Here is a 17,397-nt window from a genome sequence, read left to right on the forward strand (position 1 = left end):
AATGGGCGATCGCGTCAAATGACAAATGTTTTGCCCGCGAAACGGGCGATCGCGTCAAATGACGTAGGAGGGTTCTTGAAACATAATACAGATAACGGATCGCTAGAAAACACTTGTTTTTACTTTATATTTGCATTGTATTGAATTGTTTAATCGAATTTAGCTAGTAAACTGAGTGTTTTAAGCAGGTTTCATAGTCTAGAATGTTCAAGAACCTTCCTACGTGATTTGACGCGTCATTTGACGCGTCATTTGACGCGATCGCCCGTTTCGCGGGCAATTTTCTTTATTGTTTCGATTAAACAATTAAATACAATACAAATATAAAGTAAAAACAAGTGTTATCGCTATCTATCATAATTCAGATAGCGATCCGCTATCTGTATTATGTTATTTCGTCGTTTGGAAACATGTTTTCTGCATCGCGTCGTCTGTTGCAGGGCAGGTTGTCAGGTTGTCAGGATGTAAACAAACAATGACGTAGGCCGGTACAATTTTCGCCCCCGGTACAATTTTAACGTGACAGTGGTATGAATTCCACATTAAGTTGTTTTTGTTGTAGTTGTTACCACTACTATTACTAATCCTTCTCCCTAAGTACTCACTGCTTAGGGAGTAGTGTTCTGCAGGAGTTGGTTTGACGGATTTAGCATCTGTCTCACCCAACCTGAACATATGGATAGATACGATATCTACTGAATATGTCCATACACTGTGTAGAAATCTTGAAGACATGCCAATCAAAACTTAATTTGTGCATACCCTCACATGGCATGTGTCTGTCCAATACTACTACATACTTACTAATCTATTACTTTAATGTACTACTATGTAATACTAAGTTCCCAATAAGTAATAGTAATAATTAATAGCAGGTCGTTCCACAGATAACTTCTACGGGACCCCCAAGCCGCCCGCGGAGCCGTCCCCCTCGGCCCCTCCCCTGAATGTGAGCGAGGCGCTGCTGCCTGGAGCCCGGCCCAGCGCCCAGGGCAAGAGGAAGAGGAACCAGTCGGTCAGCAACATGGAGCAGCGCAGCAGCCTGGAGCCCCCTGAGGAGGAGGACGATGACAGCCCCGTCGTCAACGGCAACGGGGTGGTCATCACGCCCGGTAAGCACCCGCACCCCACCTCAAACCCTGCCTGAACCAAGCCGCGTTCAACCCCAGCCTCTGACCGTCTCTAGTCCAATCAGAATGTCTTCATCCAACAGGATAGTCAATGTAGTGGCCAGTGCCGGCTCCATCCCCACTTTGAGCAGCCCAACCTGCAGGCCCCCGATGGAGAGCCGATAGCCCCTGCTCCTTCGTCAAATGTGTGTCAAGTTGCAAGTCAAAAGTGGTTCCTAAACTGCTAGATAAAATGGTACTATAGCCAAATGGAACAATAAAATGCACGAAATTCATAGAACTCGGTTGTCGTGTAGAGTAAGATAATCAGGTTTACGTAGAATGGTTCTGTCTCAGCTCGTTCTCACCACCATTGAAATCCCACGCAGGAGTTTGGAGTGTTGATGCTTAAAGGTCAATGACCAATGTTTATAAAGCATCTGAAAGTCATATTAAGTACAACATTTGTGAACCTGAAAGGTCAATGAAAGCATTGTTTTTTTGGATATAAATTATATTTATATCCAAAAAATATAATTTGGGGGTGGGGGGGTGGTGGTGGTGAACCAATAAAAGGCGTCCTGTCATTTACGGGCGGAAATAAAATCACATAGACTGGCGTCCACCCCGGCCACTGGTGCATGCAGATGATGTCACCGTGGATAAGCGTCATCTGGAAGAGTTTGCAATCAGAGTCGTCGCAGCGCAAGGGAGTCCCCAAGGGAGGGGGGGAGGTGAGGGGGGTTATAGAAAGCGCTCTTACGCATTTATATCCAAAAAAACAACATGTTTTGCTCATTACTACCTTTGGTCATACTGAGAGTGCCTTGACATATTGGTGTCTCGGCCAAAGACCTGTGAGCAGCTTCTAGGGCATTGCAGGACAACTTTAAATAAAGAAAGACAGAAACTGGACTTCTCTTGTTTTCTTTTATTTTCTCTTTCACATGATGTCATAAATCAACCGGTCAAACAATTGCCATGGTAAATATAACCCCCCCCTCCCCTAGGGCTGCAGGATATATCGGCTATGTACGATATATCGATATAATTTCGAAGGGGATACAAGATTTGACAATATCGTTTATATCGATATATGCGTTAAAATAGTCTGTGTTTGCCTTGGAGACTGTGAGCGCGAGCGCGACCCCTCCCACTCCGTCCTTCCGAACGTGCCGTGTGCAAAGACGCCTCATTCCCGCCCCCGCCACCCCCTCACAACACAACAAACATGGAGGATAAGAGAAGAAAACGAGAAGGTAAAGAAAACGAGACGGCGGCGGGAGACGAAATTGTTTCGAAGAGGAGAAACAACGGCTCCATAATATGGAAATAGTTCGGGTTTAAAAAAACTGATGAGTAGCAGCTGCAGGTCATCTGTAGAGAGTGTAGCAAAACCGTTGCGGCTAAAAGTGGAAGCACGACAAATCTGATCCACCAATTACAGCAGCGGCACAAAGTTCAGTATGAGGAATGCGTAAAACTCTGTGGCTGTGCTGCTGCATCATCGGCTGCGACAGTTTGTGTGTTGGGGGCCCTTAATTAATTAATAAAAATATACGAAACAAGCGAAATTAAACCAAACATGTTCCCAAATGGAACGGAGAAGGGTGGGGGCGGGGGATTGAAGTTAGGGCGCACTGAAACCCTCACTTTGCGTTCACACCAAACGCAGCGGGGCGACAGGATCACATACAAAGTGAACGTAGAGATGCGTATCGGGCAAATTTTTCGCGAGAGAAAACCGGCGACAAGTTTTGATTTGTCGCACCACACTTCCGCCGTGCACAGGCGAGCGCGTTCACGAGGATTTGTAGCGCGACAAATTCGCTCGTGTTGAAATATCTCAACTTTGACGCGAATTTCGCGTGATGACAGCCAGTCAGCGTTCAACCGTCAAACTCAGTGCAGTGCAGTCCGGGGTGAACTGCAGCATGGAGGAGAAAGTGATTGTTGCCGTTTGCGACTCCCGGAGCTCTATATATAATAGTATATAATATAATATAATTGTATACATAATATTACGGCCAAAAGCGCTGTGCGCCTCTGGATGGCCATAGCGCGGGGAGCTCTCATAGGGATTGTGCTTCTCGGGGTTTGTTTGCCGGCGTTGCTATGGTTTCCGGTCTTGTGTGTTCAAAATCTCTGTCTAATCAATACTCTCTACAAAAAGACATGCAATGGTGGTTATCTTGTTGTAGCGCGACAAATTCGACAAAACTTGCACAGCGACAGATTATGATTTGTGGCGCGACTAAACTTCGGCGACAACGCGAACGGGCGACAAATGTCGCGGTGGTGTGAACGCACAGTCACCGTAGTACGCAGGACAATGCGACGAAGCCAATGCTCTAAATGGTAGCTAATGTGTGTAACCTACAGCTTTATATTGTTTTGCACAGGTGATTATTTTGTTAAGAAGATGAAAAACTGTTTCCTTTTTTTTTTAACATGTTCATTCAATTCTGTTGAAAATAACGATACAAAATCACATGTTGCAGTCATACTGACCATTGTTTTCATAAAAGTGCTTGCAACATCTCACATGTGGCTTTTGACTCAGAAAAAAAAACATCTAACCCACTCTATAGCACCTTTAAAGCTGCAACATAGGGTGCGCTCACACACTTGCAGGAATCCCAGGAATCATCCTCCATCAACCTCTCACACATACTTCAGATTCTCTTTCATTGTTACTGTCTTTGTCAAGCTTTAGCTCACTCTGTACTACCATTTGCTGTTTTCTCTCTCTTACTCTCTGTCTCTGTCTCATATGTATTGCATATTTATTCTAAACATTATTAATTATCTTATTTGTATTATTCCTTCTTATTTCGTCCTCTCTAGCTGTCAACGTTTTGGCAAGCGTTGACATTTTTGTAGCGTCAATTTCCATTCACCGTATTTATTCGATCTTCTGTCCCCTCTTGTTGATGGGTGTTTATTGTTGGGGGTGTCTCGTGGTACTGGTTGGTGGTGTCTCGTGGTACTGGGTGTTATTGTTGGGGGTGTCTCGTGGTACTGGTTTGGGGGTGTCTCGTGGTACTGGGTATTATTGTTGGGGGTGTCTCGTGGTACTAGTTGGGGGTGTCTCGTGGTACTGGTTGGGGGGTGTCTCGTGATACTGGTTGGGGGTGTCTCGTGGTACTGGTTGGGGGGTGTCTCGTGATACTGGTTGGGGGGTGTCTCGTGATACTGGTTGGGGGTGTCTCGTGGTACTGGTTGGGGGTGTCTCGTGGTACTGGTTGGGGGTGTCTCGTGGTACTGGTTGGGGGTGTCTCGTGGTACTGGTTGGGGGTGTCTCGTGGTACTGGTTGGGGGTGTCTCGTGGTACTGGTTGGGGGGTGTCTCGTCCCCCTTCGTGGTACTGGGTGTTATTGTGTGGAGTGTCTCTTGGTTCTGGTTGGGAGGGTCTCGTGGTACTGGTTCTATTGACCCCTGGTCTGAACGGTTCACCGCTGACCGAGCGTGTATGTCTCTGTGTGCTCGTCTCCAGAATCCAGTGAGCTTGAAGACAAGAGCACGGACGCCTCTGGAGAGGGGCCGGAGGAGTCCCCCAGCCAGGGGCCCTCCTCTGTGGAGCCCACTGCCGAGGGGGGAGAGGCCCCCAAATCACCCCCAAAGACCCCCATAAAGGCCCCTGACACGGAGGACGAGGATCTGGGGCCACTGCCTGACAACTGGGAGATGGCCTACACCGAGAAGGGAGAGGTGTACTTCATAGAGTAAGAGACTACTGTAGAGAGAGAGAGAGACAGACAGACAGACAGACAGTCAGACAGTCAGACAGACAGACAGACAGACAGACAGACAGACAGACAGACAGACAGACAGACAGACAGACAGACAGACAGACAGACAGACTACACAACACATTGGACACACACAACACAACATGCGAACACACAGTACCCCACACAAAAGACACCCACAAACCAAAATGTATACACACACACAGTACACATCGAATATACACACACACAACATGTATATACACACAACTCACAACACAATAGACACAGACAACACAACACGTATGCACACACAGTACACAACACAACTTGTATTCACACAAGAAATAACAAAATAGACAACACACAACACAACATGTATACACACACAGTACACAACACAATCACACGCACGCACACACCCAACACAACATGTATACATGCAAAGTACACAGCACAATATACTTCTCTCCCTTCTCACTATCTCCTTCTCACTCTCTTTCTCCTCTCCCTCTCTCCCCCCTCCTTCCCTCTCTCTCCTCCTCCCTTTCTATCCCCTCCCCTCTCTCCTCTCCCCGCTCCTTCCCTCTCTCTCCTCCTCTCTCCCGGCTCCTTCCCTCTCTCTCCTCCTCTCTTTCTTTCTCCTCCTCTCTCCCTCTCTCCCCACTTCTTCCCTCTTTCTCCTCCTCTCTTTCTTTCTCCTCCTCTCTCCCTCTCTCCCCGCTCCTTCCCTCTCTCTCCTCCTCTCTTTCTTTCTCCTCCTCTCTCCCTCTCTCCCCGCTCCTTCCCTCTCTCTCCTCCTCTCTTTCTTTCTCCTCCTCTCTCCCTCTCTCCCCGCTCCTTCCCTCTCTCTCCTCCTCTCTTTCTTTCTCCTCCTCTCTCCCTCTCTCCCCGCTCCTTCCCTCTCTCTCCTCCTCTCTTTCTTTCTCCTCCTCTCTCCCTCTCTCCCCGCTCCTTCCCTCTCTCTCCTCCTCTCTTTCTTTCTCCTCCTCTCTCCCTCTCTCCCCGCTCCTTCCCTCTCTCTCCTCCTCTCTTTCTTTCTCCTCCTCTCTCCCTCTCTCCCCGCTCCTTCCCTCTCTCTCCTCCTCTCTTTCTTTCTCCTCCTCTCTCCCTCTCTCCCCGCTCCTTCCCTCTCTCTCCTCCTACCTTTCTTTCTCCTCCTCTCTCCCTCTCTCCCTGCTCCTTCCCTCTCTCTCCTCCTCCCTTTCTTTCTCCTCTCTCCCTCTCTCCCTTTCAGCCACAACACCAAAACCACGTCGTGGCTCGACCCTCGTCTGGCCAAGAAAGCCAAACCACCAGAGGAGTGCCAGGAGGACGGTGAGTTACACACACACAAACACACACACACACACACACACACACACACACACACACACACACACACACACACACACACACACACACACACACACACACACACACACACACAGAGAGAAAGACACACAGAAAGACACACAGAAACACTTTCTTTTTTTTTTCTGTCCGCAATTCATAATAAATGTACATAAGGACATAAACGTTAGAGATACAAAACATTGCTCAGTCATGATCCAGCAATGTCGGTCTGATGACAGTTCAAACAGCAGATAATGGATACACACAACACCTTTTCCTCCAAATGTAGCGGATTCCAATAATGGAGGATATTGTGCAGTATTTTGCATGTTGTTTTGCCAAATGCCCTTGCTTTTGTAAAGCTAACTATCCAGAGAGCCCTAATGACAAGCCTATGCACTTGGCCCAGGCTGCCAAAGATAAGTACCAGATATTTCTGAAGCAATATGCATCGTTTGCATTAACGGCGGCAATTACGACAGGTGTGCAGGCTGAATTTAAGGTCGTTTGGTGGAATTCTCACTACTCCCATCTCAGCATGGAGGCCATGTTGGACGCGCATGCACACACACACACAACACACGCACACACACACAGAAACACACAGACAGAAACACACACACACACAGACACACACACACACACACACACACACACATAGACCACACACACACACACACACACACACACACACACAGAAACACGCACGCACAAATACACATACAGACACACACAGACACACCCTCACAGAATAGATTAAGCACACAGTTAGCGGTAGCAGAGGTTGGCAGATCCAACAGCATTAAATCTGCAGCGAGAAGGAACGACTAAATAAATTGTATAGAAATGTTTTGGCAACTTGGTAATCATAAACTTGATATGAGGATACGCCTTCTGAACCATGTGCTAGGTGCTCTTTGCGCTCTCTCTCATTGAATGTCCTTCAAGCAAAGATCATCTGCTAAGAATGTTTTGTCGTACCTCTTTTCATTGAAATTGACATCGGAGAGAATGTGTGTGGCATCTTTCTTCTGTCTCCACTCCAGACAGGGAAAACCTGATGGTTCTGGACCACACCGAACCAAATCAGATGGTTCTGAACTAGGGATGTCCCGATCCGATATATCCAGATATAGGATCTGTAAAAAATATGATCTGATCCGCGCAGCGTGTTATGCGCCAATTAGGCGCATGCGCATGAGAGCTAGTGCATGGGAGCTGCCTGTTGAACAGCCATGTCAGCAGTTTAGCAGCGTTTCATCCTTAACGAGAAGGCTCTCCTCGGCTGTTGTCGAGCGCAAACACGCGGCCCGAGTGTTGGCGCCACACGCTCCAGCTTGGAATAGAGGCGATCACAGCTTTGCTTGTTTGCGATTAAAAAAGCTAACCATTTCGGACGTTGCGGATGTCCAATCGATTAAAATGATTAAACAATTGGAAATATGATTCATTATATATCGGGCATTTGTGTTTGGGATCCCCCGTTTATATGGCTTGAGGCTGTAACAGCTTAGCTATTCTATATATTATCTCAAATGTATTCTAACTTTGTCACTTTCGATATTTGTTTTACTCTTCATTCTTTTGTGTCCAACCATTTTTTAAATCGCGTGCATGTTTAAATTGTTTACTAATTGAACTCTGTTAAAATCTTTTCACTTGATTTAAGCAATTCAACTTTTCTTCAATGAGATGTTTTTAAGTGGCTAATTGGAAATCATGAGCAAAAGTGCTTCCATATATTTTATTATTTTTATTTATCGGTCTGATATCGGTATCGGCCAAAGTTGCGGTATCGTATCGGAAGTCAAAAAGTGGTATCGGGACATCCCTATTCTGAACTATATTAAGTCCTATAAGATGGTTCAGAATCAGACAGGCAAATCCGATGATTCAGAATCAGATGGGGGAAAATCTGATGGTTCTGAACCAAATACAAACATATGCATGCAACCAATCCATTAAAATTGCAGATCGTCTCTGAATTTGCTAAAAAAAAAGCCTTTGTTAAAGTCATTATGTGTTTGCATCACTCCTACCATCCCTGCCCTGCTGCTATGCAAAGCAAACCGATCACTGAGATCTTCAAAACTCTTACTTCATGGAGCCAATATGCAGCCTACACTTCTATTCTAATGCCAAAAGGTCGCAAACAGCTAAATCTAGGATGAGGAACCAACCGGCCTGAGTCTCACAACCAACGGGTGAAAGTTTAATCATTTCAAAAGCATAAGGCCGACTGCCCTATACTACATCTGGGGCATCATGACAGAAACGTCCTAACTCTGAAATCCTATCCTATCTTAAGATAGGAAGGCAGTTAGGGTTTTTGGTATTGCAGAAGGAGGTTTCCTAACTTAACTCAGAAAGAAATGCTATCTTTTCTTAAGATAGGAATTTAGCCATTACAAGACTATCCTAAGGAATATCATAAGTTAGGATCCTAAACTCAAAATAACTCTCAATAACTGAAAAAAATGGGAGCAGCATTGCTAGTAGGTCTGTATCACATGAAGACAATGAACATCACAACAGAAATGTAATTGCTGAAAGGCTACTGAGACCACATAATGATGTGTTAAATTTTCCTGAACATATTTTAATTTCAGTTTATCATCTGCCAATACATTTCATTTTTTAATTTGCTGGAACAATTACATCCTGCTCTGGAGTGGCCTGCAATGAGACATGGAGCCTTGCCAGTGGTTGTGCAGGTAGCAAATTAGTTCATTTGCAAAAAACGATAAACGCCTTCTTTAAAAGATAATTAAAAACTGACTGCTGTGCGTTATTCTTCATACATAGGACATTCTGAACCCTAAATACATTGTTGTCCCAAAAGCCGTTATTGTACATAGTCAGGCATTGGAAGTTTGCGTTTCACAGCAGAAACCGTCAGACGTCCTTGCCGGCGAATCAGCACGCAGTATTCAGGTCAGCTGACACGGCTGTTCGAAGAAAGACGCGCCATCTGAGTATCAGAATAGTGATGTTTGTGAAGGCCACTGCTTTGTTATGCCTGTGCATAACACAGCATCCTGCCGTATGCAGGATGGCTAGCCTCCCGGACCCTGAGGGCATGGTTGAAGATGAGGCATGATGGCCTACATGGTGGTGCCCAGAATAGCAGAACTGCCAGAAATAACCAATTTGCAGATTATTTTACAAGATAATTAAAAGTAAAACATTGTAGTTTGATTTAAAATATTTAATTAAACAATATAAAAGTTAATATAAAACAAAACTATAAAAGTTAAATAATTGTATAAATTATTTAATTTCATTGTTCAGATTAATTCACAATATTGTTCACACTTAAAATATTCCTTAATAAATTAAAACATTTCCTTATCCAATTTCAGTCTCCTTCTCATCATTTAATTTCTCTCGCATCACCATCAGCTTCTCTTTCTCCAACTCCAGAAGCTCCGCTTGTAGGCCTATGTGCTTCTTCTTTTGAGCTGTAAGAAGAATTAAAAACTGAATATAGACATTTTCCTTGAACAGTAGCCTAGTCGAAGAGCGTCATCATGGTTTGTTTGGGAGAGGAGTTATCTACCTGTCGACCCCGGCAAGCCGATAGAGGTCAGCACACCTACAATTCCTAAATAAACAAATTCAATGGGCTCACAAATATCGAACACATTGTATCAAATTGAGTTTTTAATAATTTAGTTAAAAACTCAATTTAATAATTCATTGCAATGGCCTAAATATAATGAAAATGCTGCCTAAATTAGTTATTTGTGTAAAATATTTTAAGATGATTCAGCCTTAATGTTTATAAGCCTATTAATTTTTCTCTCTCTCTCTCTCTCTCTCTCTCTCTCTCTCTCTCTCTCTCTCTCTCTCTCTCTCTCTCTCTCTCTCTCTCTTCTGAGCTGTTCAGTTTTATATTGCCCCTTTTTTGTAACGTGGAAGATTGTTTTTGCAGTTTGTGCTTTGTTTGAATAATTAGTTTTTCTTATTTCAACTCAATTGTGATTAATCACTAACATGAAATCATAAAATGTTTTGATGGAAACCACCTGGGAAGTTAACCATGAATGGTATATAGTTTGCAGGGATTGTAGTGAAAACAGTAAAGGGTGAAAGTGCGATTTCATGGCGTCCTTTAAAGGAGATTTCAAAATATCAAGATATATATCGTATATCGTGAAATGGAGAAAATGTATCGGGCTATTCATTTTTTTCCCATATCGCACAGCCCTACCCTGGTGTCAAATGATGCATCTTCTTAATCTCTCCAACTTTCCCGCTCTACCCATAAAGGTCCCCACACTAATGTTCCCTAGATTCTGCATTTTATGCAAAAACTGCACATACTCCAAATATTTTCACAAGCCATACGCCTAATTCAAAACTCTAATAGATTCCCAATCTCCCAAGGAATAAATGGTATCAGAACAGTTCTGAGCCCACACCGTACAGCCTCCAGGGACTCCAACAGGAAACAGGCATATCTCCTAAGCAATAAATCCTATTCACACCAAAACCTTGTCTAGAAGAAACCCCAGAGGGGACCGCGAGAAAATGAGCCACATTCCCTCATGACGAAGCTATAACACTACCATCCACTAAAATGGCCAAAGTTCCTCGCCCGAATGTCAAATTTGAGGGAATGGTTGAAGATCAAGGATCTAATTGGTCAAGAGGGAGGATTCAGATTGTCCTAAAGAGACAGCCGCCAGAGGTCAAAATGCGTCAAATGAGCTTCAAGGAGCTAAAAGGCGGGGTTAACTTTATACATCACATTTATTGAAAATCACCATCAAACATGAAGTGCAGAAAGGCACTTAGTTTGAGATCCGAATCGAGCTATAGAAGGCAACAGTCAACAGAAAATGCAGTCTTATGGAATGTGTGTCCCCTGTAACATTTGCTAGGAAATTGGAAACCTCTCCATATTTACCAAGGTTATTAGATCAAATAAAACAATCCTTTATTCATCTGTATCAGTATGACACTTATAGTAGGCTATAACGCAATGTTGTATGTGTGGATGTGTGGTGCTCGTTCTGGACAGACAGTGATTTTTGAAGTTTAGGCTTCCCGGACACCACACACGCATGTGTTGAGATGTGGAGCTCCATTTTTCAGCGGCTTAACTTTTTTATTTTTTTTAACCTTTCTTTTGAAATCGACCTTCAAATTTTTGCAATCTTAAAAAATGTAATGAAGTCGACCCAATTGTTCATGGAGCAAAAATTAAAACTCAACTTGAAAAAAGGGGCAACTTTACTTCTGTTTGTTTAGCCTCGCTTAGCAGAAAGACCAAAGAGCCAAGCCTTCTGGGCAGACCTTCCTAAAGCAAAGTAAGGTGCTACATTGCCCTGGATGGCTTCAAACTACAATTTAGTACATGCTAACTTAGTGAAGGAATGTTAATTCACGATGATATAGTGTTTATACTGTAAATAATGTGGAAGCTTGTTGATTACACATGGAAACAAAATTCAATTAAACAAATGTGACCACACATTGGTGGGTGTCACACAATTACCACAAATTGACCAAACACCCACACAGAAACTGATTTGCTGGCAGAAGCGGTTAAAGCGGCAAGAGATGTCAGAGATATAATTCTCCCGACACTTGAACAGATATACTGTAACTATATATATAGTTGCAAGCAACAATGACAGGGTCCTAATGTTTGATGGGTATGGTGGTCGCTTAATGATCAAGGTCAAGGTCACACCACTACACTACATGGACATGTTGACTGCCAAGGGCAGGTGACACTATATTTTGAGAAGTATAAGTCTTCTGTGCGTGGAGGTGTGGTGAGCTTGGTCGGTATGGTAATGTCATTGGTATGCCTTAAAGCTGGTTAATGGAAGTTATCAAAACAATCAACAACCATGTTTCTAAAGCATACTGTGTCAATACCCACTGTAAAAACTGACGTTTGCGAAATTAAGTGTGTACCGCTTTAAGGCCACTTTGAAGTGGCCACTAAAAGGCAACTTCAAACAAATAGAGCCAAAAAATCTGGAAATAAAAATAATACTAACAAATACAAGTTAGGCTTGGATTTCTAAGACGGCTAAAAATAGGAGATACCATAGTCTACCCATGACAAATTTCCAGTCTCTATCAAAAACAACTAAGTTTGCTTATCTAAAGGAGGCCTCTCTCCGATGCTGCCTGGGCTTGTAAGGGGTAAACAAATAATTTTCCACATTGATGGTGGATTTTGTCAATGAAACATGATTGAAACATGGTTGGTCATGAGTTTGATATGTTTACTTCTGGTCAACATGCAATTTTACTTGGAGACCGTTGTTTTTGAGGTTATTACCCCCCTAAAATATAAACAACTAATAGATGTCTGTCCCTCTTTTGGCAAAAGTTTGTATTCAAAACTAGAGTGTATTGATGCAACTGCACACCTTGATGTTATCAGCAACCCATAGTCACGTACCAGAGTTCAAATAATCACTGGCTTGTAGCGCCGACTTCTATCTAGAGTGGTCGATACATATAAACCATAATTCTAGGTTTATAAATGTAGTTTAGCACTATGGATGAAGGCTGTTGCATTTATCCGCTGCTGGTGAGAAGAGAAACTCAGAACTTTTGTTCTTAGCATTTCAGTTGGTTGTGCTAATCCTAACTGTGTTATTGTCAATAAGTAGTGGGGGATCCCTCATAGGGCAGACCATTTTCAAGGACCCCCTCATAACGCGACACAAATGTAGTCATACAGGCTCCTATCTATTTGTTCTGTAAGATGCTTTTGAACTCTTTAATGCTTCAAACATTCAGTGCTAATACCACATTAGTGTTACATAATCATTTTATTTAATCTCCACATTGAGACGAGCTCCGTGCTTCTTCTTCATTGCAGTCAAAGTTGAGAAAGATGACTCATAAGTAAGTGGGAAATGGAAGCAGTACCTGCATGGCCTGTGCTGTGAGCTCAGGATTCTCACGTGAGAGGGAGGGCCAAAAGTCTGCATGGCTCACCTGCTGGAATCAGAGTCCGATCGCAAGATGAGTCCACCAACTCATCCTCTGCTTTGGTAGAGAGGCTTCACGATACTGCTGGAGCAAAGGGATCTGTCACCCAGTCCCCAGCATCCGTATTCACATCCGCCAAGTACAAGGTGAAGTGCTCACTGAGTGCAGTGAGGTGAGGGTCGGCTACCTCTTTCACTGCAGCAACAACCCACGAGAAAACACAATGAAAAAAAAAGAAAAGCGCGATTAGCTGTGCTGTGCTAGCAACATCAGTTGAATCATCCAAGTGGATGGAAAACTCACTGACTAAACTAAAACTAAACTCACTGCGACGAAGTCTCCCCAGAAGCTGCGATAAGAAGATATCCGGTTTAACATAGTTTAACGTTACGCAGACGGGAGTATTGACGATAGCCCAACCACTTTCTCCATAAATACGGTATGTTTATATTTTGTAGCAAACTCTTCACGGACCCCCTGGCAATGCGCCGCAGACCCCACTTTGAGAACCACTGCCCTAGTGGTTCTCAAAAGATGACCTGCTCGGCGCAGTAACCCTTCCAATCTGTGCCACCCACCACTCTCTACCTGCACTGACCTCAAATTGATGGGAGGACTTTGGAACTGCTAATCAGCGGTCAAGAAGGCAGACTCCATCTTGGCCTACGAATCCCTCAAGACAATCGACTTCCTTGCGCTTACAGAGACTTGGATCGCTCCAGAGAACTATGCCGCTCCAGCTGGCCTCTCTACCGCCTACTCGTTCTGACACAACCCAAGACCATCGGGGCGAGAAGGAGGGACTGGACTCATCATCTCGCCGAAGTGGTCCTACCACGTCCTTCCACTCGAACACTTAACCAGATCTGCATTTGATCTCCACACTGTCAGTGTCACCCTTCCTACCAGCTCTACATTGTGGTGATCTACCGTCCTCCAGCTCCCCTTTGCGACTTCTACGATGACATGGATGCCCTTCTCAGTCTTGGGCGACCACATCTTGCCACATAACTTTTTGACACCTTTGACTTAAAACTCACCCCTTCACCTCCAACACAAAGGGCCGGTAACCAACTTCACCTGATACTCACAGGGTTGTGCGGTACCCCGGTTCTCTCCGTTACCCCGCTCCCTGTGTCCGACCATTCCTTTGTTGCTCTTTCTCTCCCCCTTCCTCCTCCGTTATCCTCACATTGTCACCCCCCCGGGAACCTGAAATCTCTCTCTCCCCCTACGTTTGCCTCAACTGTCCTGTCTTCACGACCATCTCTCGAACCTCCGACACTCTGCTATCCTCCCTCTCCTTGGACTCCCTCTGTCCCTTCCACTCCAGACCAGTGGGCTCCTTGTCCAAACCCTGCCCTCTTAAAACTGGTGTCCCTCAAGGCTTTGTACTGGGACCCCTTGTGTTCTCCCTATTTACCAGATCCCTGGGCTACGTAATCACATCACACGCTGTCAGCACTCTTACAACCCCCTGATTGCACATGCATCTCACAATGTCTGGCAGACGTCAGCACTTGGACTACTGCCAATCACCTGAAGCTTAACTTCAACAAAACTGATCTCCTCCTAATGCCAGGAAAATTGTCCTCACATTGGACTACTGGTCACTGTCGAGAACATTGCTGTATCTCCATCACCAACTGCCGGAAACCTTGGTGTGGTACTGGACAATCAGTTGTGCTGCACCGTGAACATCATCGTGGTGGCCCGATCCTGCAGATTGGCCCTCTACAACATCCGCAGGATCAGACCCTTCTCACAAGGGAAGCAGCTCAGCTCCTGGTCCAAGCGCTCATCATCTCGCACCTCGACTTCTGCAACTCGTTCCTGGCTGGACTCCCTGCCTGCGCAATTAAACCTTTTCAGCGTATCTGCCGCCCGCCTCGTGTTCAACCTACCTAAATTCTCCCATATGACCCCCCTCTTCAGGGAGCTCCACTGGCTCCCTGTATTAGCTTGTATCAGATTCAAGATAATGGTACTGGCATACACGGCAGTCAATGGAACTGCCCCTGCCTACTTCCATGCATTGGTCAAATCACACACCCCAGCTCAAAGGCACCCCTGTCTACTTCATCTGGACTTTTGGTACCGCCATGGCTAAGAGCGAGAAAAAGTCGATCCTCAAGTCAAAACTCTTCTCTGTTTTGGCAACACAGTGGTGGAACGAGCTCCCTGCCGATGAAAGGACCCCAGAGTCGCTCAACAGCTTCCACAAAAGACTCAAGACTCACCTGTTCAAAGTTCACCAAGACTCCGTATAGCCACCCTGTCCCTCCCCTCCTACTTGTTGTATGTTGTATGTCCTGGCACTTAGTCTACTGCACTTCTTGTATGTCTTATTTAGTTATAGCACTTAGTATAGTACTTAGTAATTAGTACTTAGTTATGTAGCATCTTATCGTGGCTATCTTTGTTGTATACAGGGAGTGGGTTAACCTAGCGATTGTTAGTGCTTTGCACTTGGTTCTATGAAACATTTGGATAACATTTGCATAACACCAGACCCTACAAAAACAGCCTGAGAATGTAGAAAAATAAAGACACTCCTGTTCCACACTACTGCTGGTTTAGGATATTTTTTGACATGAACTCACTAACGTTAAGAGCCCTGGGAACAGTTTTAAACTGCAGATGAACTGGATAATATGGTAACCAAATCAAAGGTTATAAACTTCAATAACCATGGGCAACATTTGGGATTTGGAAAGAGCAAAAGATTAAAATAAACACCCCCAAAAAAGCATAGTCTCTCTGCCATTGAGAAACTTAATTGCCGCTCTGGTGACGCTTAGCTCATGTGATTAGCAGGCAAGAGTATCCCCGAAACATTCAGAATGGAGCTGCCCTGATTGGTCAGAAATTAGGTGGGAGCAATCTTAGCACAATATCCACTCCTACACATCAGTCAACTTGAAAGAGATAGTCTTACGCTTCAGTCAACCAGAAACTCAGTCAGTAATAATAGTCAGTAATAATAATAATAACGATAATAAAAAAATATTTTTCTGTACATGTATAGCTGTGAACTCATTTATTGTAATTTAATGAATGATGTGTGCTTTTAGGGTTATGATAAGACCTATCTTTTAGCGTTCACCACAAATGCCAACAAACGCCAACATTTAAATAGTTTTCTAACCATTCAGCGAACAAAAGGCAACAGGCTGATTATCATTTAGGGGGCCACTCAATGACATGTAGAAGCATCATCAACACGCCCACCGAAGTGGTGTGAGAAATACCGACTTTCTACTCCTCATTCACATATAAGGTAATTTATATTTCCTATGGAGAAAATACTACCTCAGTGTTAGCATTATTCAGGAGATTTTTAGGGTACAATTGTCGGGATAAGTTGTTCTCTCATCAGGAGAACATCAGGACTTACACGTGTGTCTGAAAGCAGCTAGCATGTGAGCATTTGATTACATTAAAACTGAGTAAATGTATGGCTAACCGGGGTATTTGTTCAATGGAAAGTGTAGTATACTATGCATGCAAATCAATTAATAAATAGCTTTCACTGTTATTCAGGGATGAAAAGTGCATTGACTTTAAAAAGCATGGCAACTACTATTGGTTAGTTGAAAATAATAATCATCATTGAGATTAATCTCTTCAAGTGTCCTGGCAAAGACAGGCAGCAGTAGCCTACAGTCACACATAGCAAACACACAAAACATAAGAAAAATAAAACAACTAAAACAGTCCACAGGGGGGAAGGGGGATATCAATATCGCAAGACATCAAGTAATATTAAGTTTGAGCAACAAAGTGTAAAGACATTTCGGGAGGCTCAAAGAGGAGAGTAATATTACATTTCAGCAACAAAGTGTAGTCTTGTGGTGGACTCTATGGACATAATTCACCATACTGTGTTATAGACATGTGTTCGTTCTGTGTTATAGGGACGCTGTCGCTTTAAGATCACGTGACTTGTGTTTTGATATGCCGGTTGGCGCGATGTTTGAATTTAACTGTTTTAATATGACAAAATGAACGACTCGCCATTGCATGTCGAGGTGAGAAATCGTATCTTCACTTCTTTGATCACAATTTCTACAGTCTATGGACAGAAAGTCTTACCTGGGAGAGTTTGTCGACGGCTACGCCGTTAAAAACAGACGGAATGGGGGGGGGATATCAATGTCGCAAGACATTGCAGGATGCAAAATGATATCGCCGTTGTCAGACACCAAGACGGACCTGGCCGGAGAACCCTCCCCACTTTTCCCCATATTGGAAGT

The 17,397-nt window shown here is 44.1% G+C and overlaps 1 protein-coding gene across 1 annotated transcript in view; it reads left to right on the forward strand.

The window, feature by feature from the left end:
* The window catches only part of LOC130389480 (membrane-associated guanylate kinase, WW and PDZ domain-containing protein 2-like), a 129,186-nt gene that overhangs the window by 52,040 nt on the left and 59,749 nt on the right, over positions 1 to 17,397 (forward strand). Inside the window, exons 4-6 of the mRNA XM_056599285.1 lie at positions 888 to 1,112; positions 4,606 to 4,834; positions 6,078 to 6,157. Coding sequence (XP_056455260.1) covers positions 888 to 1,112; positions 4,606 to 4,834; positions 6,078 to 6,157 — 534 coding nt within the window. The remainder of the gene's footprint in view (positions 1 to 887; positions 1,113 to 4,605; positions 4,835 to 6,077; positions 6,158 to 17,397) is intronic.

Source organism: Gadus chalcogrammus, chromosome 9, assembly GCF_026213295.1.
Source record: "Gadus chalcogrammus isolate NIFS_2021 chromosome 9, NIFS_Gcha_1.0, whole genome shotgun sequence".
Classification (NCBI taxonomy): Eukaryota; Metazoa; Chordata; class Actinopteri; order Gadiformes; family Gadidae; genus Gadus; species Gadus chalcogrammus.